General features: G+C 33.7%; 1 protein-coding gene across 1 annotated transcript in view; it reads right to left on the bottom strand.

Moving 5' to 3' along the window:
- The window catches only part of LOC122243953 (uncharacterized), a 36,996-nt gene that overhangs the window by 31,940 nt on the left and 56 nt on the right, over positions 1-5,000 (bottom strand). Inside the window, exons 1-5 of the mRNA XM_086552357.1 lie at positions 4,933-5,000; positions 2,602-2,654; positions 1,434-1,582; positions 1,121-1,178; positions 822-958 (exon numbers count right to left, since the gene is read on the bottom strand). The exon at positions 4,933-5,000 is cut by the window's right edge and continues 56 nt beyond it. Coding sequence (XP_086408483.1) covers positions 822-958; positions 1,121-1,178; positions 1,434-1,582; positions 2,602-2,608 — 351 coding nt within the window. The 5' untranslated portion in view covers positions 2,609-2,654; positions 4,933-5,000. The remainder of the gene's footprint in view (positions 1-821; positions 959-1,120; positions 1,179-1,433; positions 1,583-2,601; positions 2,655-4,932) is intronic.

Genomic DNA, 5,000 nt, shown 5'->3' with positions numbered 1-5,000 from the left:
GTGTGTGTGTGTGTGTGTGTGTGTGTGTGTGTGTGTGTGTGTGCATGTCTGAGTGTGTGTGTGTGTGTGTGTCCGCGTCTGAGTGTGTGTGTGTATGCGTGTCTGAGTGTGTGTGTGTGCATGTCTGAGTGTGTGTGTGTGCGTGTCTGAGTGTGTGTGTGTGTGTGTGTGTGTGTGTGTGTGTGTGTGTGTGTGTGTGTGTGTGTGTGTGTGTGTGTGTGTGTGTGTGTGTGTGTGTGTGTGTGTGTGTGTGTGTGTGTGTGTGTGTGTATGTGTGTGTATGTATGTGTATGTGTGTGTATGTGTGTATGTGTATGTGTGTGTGTGTGTATGTGTGTATGTGTGTGTGTCTGAGTGACTGTCTGAGTGACTCTCTGAGTGAGTGTGTGTGTGTATGTTTGTGTGTCTGTGTATGTTTATGTGTATGTTTGTTTGTATGTATTAGTTTGTGTGTGTATTAGTTTGTGTGTGTATTAGTTTGTTTGTTTGATTATGTGTTTGTGTGTGTGTTTGTGTGTTTGTGTGTGTGTTTGTGTGTGTGCATGTACATGTACATGTGTGCATGTGTGTGTGTGCGTGTGCATGAGCAGATATATTAACCCACACAGGACGGGTGGTACAGCATGTGTACCGCGCATTCAAAAGCCCAGTTGCCGGGCGGCACAGTATTGTGCCAGCTATTCAATTGATTTAGGCCTAATAATTCGAACGCCCCGGCATTTGGACATTCAAGGCTAGAATTCCCCCGTCGGGGATGGGTTAAGATAATTGACTACCCTTTTATCTATCTGTAATTTGCCTCTCTACCTATATAAACTTACCAGGTTACTATTTGAACTTTTTGTTGATGTATCAAGCAGCAGTGGGTCAGTCTTATCTGTATCAGCCATTTGCTGACTATCTATAGTTTCTTCATCTCCTCTGTCATTATCTTTCCAATTCCCAACTCTCGAAGGTTCTGCAAGTACGGAGAATAATGTGAACTTGCATCTAAAAATTATAATCTAAATAGCATATATCTTAATTAGTAACATAGATATACATTTAAAATGTGGAAAAAAACACTTTTATTAAACAGTTTACACTAAGGAAATTAAGGCTATTCATCAGAGGAACTCACCACATATCACGTTGCATATATCATAGTCCATACTACTATTTGAAAAATTGTCAGTATTCTGAAAAAGAAATCAGGTATATATGAAAGAATATAACACTGATAAAACAATAATACTTGTAATTATAAGCTAGGTTCAAAATTAAATCATTCATTTGTTCGCTTGTTTATCAGTGCAATTTCCTACTAATATTTACCTGATGTAATCCTATCCTTTTGCATTTCATGAACAATGAGGAACCTGATCAGCAGTGGTTATTGCACATTTATCAACATTCTCTGATATATTGCGTAATGAACTCAGTCTACAACTCACCATAGGATGGATGAGTTTTCTTTCTTTTTCTGGAAACTTTGGTGGTCTGCCTGGCATACGCCTTGCTCTAACATCATAAAGAGATTCAAAGTCTTTTAACATTGCTGGCTTCTTCCTCACCCTCCCTGAGCGTGAGACTCCCATAACATCTGGAAAACAATATAACGTTATCTTTTCACCTGATAAAGTCACCCTGCAAAGACATACTAATTAACACTTGGTATAACAGGTCATCATAGGTGAAGGAATATGTAGTTTGCAATCAAAAAAAAAAAAAAAAAAAAAGTATGAAAGTGATCCATCTTCATGAAACATGCCTGTCCCAGAGGTGTTAAGGATAATTAGTGAATATAATTAAGCAAGACTGACAAAAAATGAAATGTTTAAATGGAAAATTAAATGTAAATGACATAATTTTATTTTTCCATTGTACAACTACACCATGAAGGCATTTAAGGTCTGTCTGCGCTCTAAATTACAGGCGTATATCATAATCACTGTATGCTCCTCTAGTATTTGTCAGAGTTCAGTGCCTTCTCCCACTGTGTATTCAGTCTTTGGTAAATGTTCCTTTAACTTACAATTTGTACCATCTTCTTGGTTACACTGTACTTTTGTGCAGTATGATGGGATTTATAATAGCGGAGAATAATGTTTACTCTGAGAGAAATGATGTGGCTTATCTTTTAATGATAATTTGAGACCCTATCAAGGTAGCAAGAACTACTGTGATTGGCCTGACAGTTATTAATTAAAAATGTTGTTATGTATAATCAGAACACAACCTACTTGTATGTCAAACTATGGCGTTCTCAGCTGCCTTTGGTGGTACTCTAAAGCAGTGTTCTTCAAACTTTATTCAACGCAATCCAGTTTCATGTAAATACCCTCACACTCATTTTGAACAGTCTAGTACACTCATTAGTAATTTTTATGCCTTCCTTCACCCTTTTTGAAAAAGATTTGCTTCATATTGCCTACTCATTGTATTAATAAATACTTTTAGCAAATTTTTATAAATTCTTTCTTTATTCAATATCACTGTCATTTTAATAAAATGCAGTGACTCATCGACCACAATCTTGTAACCCGTACTTTGAAGAACCCTGCTCTAAAGCACTGGAAATTAAGGTTCAAATTTTATACAGTATAGAAGTATATACTTTACCCCACATTTTATCCAATCAACACTGCCTTCCTCAGGTAATTAATCCCACTTGCCTGAAAAGAAAAGACAAATATTGATAAAAGAACTTGATCAGTAAACAAAAATATTTATGTTGATTATGTTGACATGAACTATCCAATGCACTGCCTTGGCTAATAATGTATCTAAATAAAAAATATATCACACATGATGCAATGCATTGTATTGGTTAATAATGTATCAAAATTAAAATATATATTAGACACATGGTACAATTTAATAATATATTTAACAAAAGGTTACCAGGTGCATCAATTAATTGTATTACGATTTTCTCCAATTCTGACCAACATGCTAAGAATTCAAGAAGTATATAGTTCCGTAGTTGTTAATGGTACAGAAAGATAAAATCTTATATTCCTGTTAAAGAAAGTCATTAACAAAGATTATGTTATTTCAAAATATTCATTGTTAATTCTTTAGCAGAATATAGAAATTAAATGAGACCTCATCTGAAAATTCCCAACATTTCTTGATTTAGAAGTTTAGAATACACATATACCTATACAACCAACTTCTTTCTGATTAGTCTGTTTGCATGAGTATAATGATCTATGTTATGTCAAAATTGGCATCAATTCAGGTAGTGATGCACAGTTCATACATTTCAATATCATTACTTAATTAGACCATTAGTTTGTTTGTTTGTTTTTTGACACAACCATTTTATAGTTTTATTACTACATAATTTTTTTCAACATTTTCTTGGGCTTCACTCACTATCACACTGGTATTAGACGGCTATGATGGTAGGACAAGCGGGACATATATTGTGTCAAGTGACTTGTGAATACCATAGTTATCATCAACCTTATGCAGTTTTATATGGTTTTGAATAGTTTAACAAAAACCTTATAAAAAAAAAGGAAATTTAGTAAAAAATCTCTTAGGAATGAGGACTTTTATGCAGAATACAAAATTTCAAAATGCTAAATATTACAATAGTTCTCCTCAACCCCAACAATTTGCCTATTGTATTTCAATTATCAATAATAATATTAAATTCCATTGAAAGTGTAAGACAAAAGTGGAAATCAATTTATCTAAAACTTATAAAGATAATAGATATAACTTTTTCCTTAAATAAAATATATTGTCATATAGCAAAAAACTGTCATTGCCACAAGCCAATATATGATGCAGATAATGCTTGTCTGTGTTTTAGTTTTATATTCAAAGCCAAGATAAATCCGATGTTTTTGATGCACATAACATTTTCACATATTCTACTTCAATCAGTAAGACATCCATATATCATCAAAATATATAATCATATACCTATACTATTTTTACTATCTTAATATTTTATCTGCAGTATTATGCAACTTGAAGGAGTAACACTGAGGGGAATTCTGTGCACTCTCCTACTGAAAACTAGATAAGGTTAGGTAGGTCATTGGGTATGAATTTTTAGACAAAAAATGCTCTAAAAAGCACAAAAGTGCATACAAAATTCTACATTCTTTATTTAACAGTAGACAGATGTATGGTAGAACTAAGGAATTATTCTGAATATTTACCATATATGAATAATGGGTGGTCTATTTCTACAAACATTTTTCTTTCTTTCTTGGGAGGGGTCAAAACAGGGGATAATGAGAGATAAGGGGAAAAAGCAAGGTAAAGGACTTTGCCTACAATTTAAAATTATCTACCTATCTATTTATCAAAATGTATATATATATATAAATAGAGAGAGAGAGAGAGAGAGAGAGATAGATTGATAGATAGATAGAATTATCACTGAGGTAAATATTTATTGACAATATCGATTATAATAAATGAAAAATTTTCAACAGACTACTTAGACTTGTACAACAGGTTATTTGCAACCTACATAATGCATTTATTTCGTTACTGAAAAGCAAATCAATGTTCTTCCTTTTAAAAATAAACAAATAATCTTCATGATAATCTTAAACAAACTATCTACTAATACCTGGAATTCCCTGTCAAGTATCCTGTGCTAGTGACCTCAAGGGGAAGTTCTATTTCAGTTATCACTACGATGACAATTTGTTTTGCCCTGTCAAGTTTCCTCGATCATAAACAAGTCATAACTATATGGACAGGCACGAATGTACGTTTGAATTGTTACAAGAATAATTGTCGCATTCATGTCAGTTCATATTCCTATCTGCAGCTGACCAATTGAAGTATATAATGGAATGATTGCTTTTCCCTGTGTAGATTTAATTATCTCAACTTTGTTTGCAAAGGTGACAAATCGTATATTCCGGTGATTGGAATGAGAGGGATTTAGCAGTATGAGAAAGAAAGCATATTGCTTACTCAGAATGTTTGTTTGCACGCCGAGTAACGCCTTCGAATTTTCTTCTATGCGCCGCCTTGGGCGAAGA

This window comes from Penaeus japonicus, unplaced genomic scaffold (assembly GCF_977035675.1).
Source record: "Penaeus japonicus unplaced genomic scaffold, GWHDUDI00000001_assembly GWHDUDI00000026, whole genome shotgun sequence".
NCBI lineage: Eukaryota > Metazoa > Arthropoda > Malacostraca > Decapoda > Penaeidae > Penaeus > Penaeus japonicus.
Note: the sequence above shows the minus strand (reverse complement) of the source record. Positions and strands in the feature narration are given on the sequence as shown.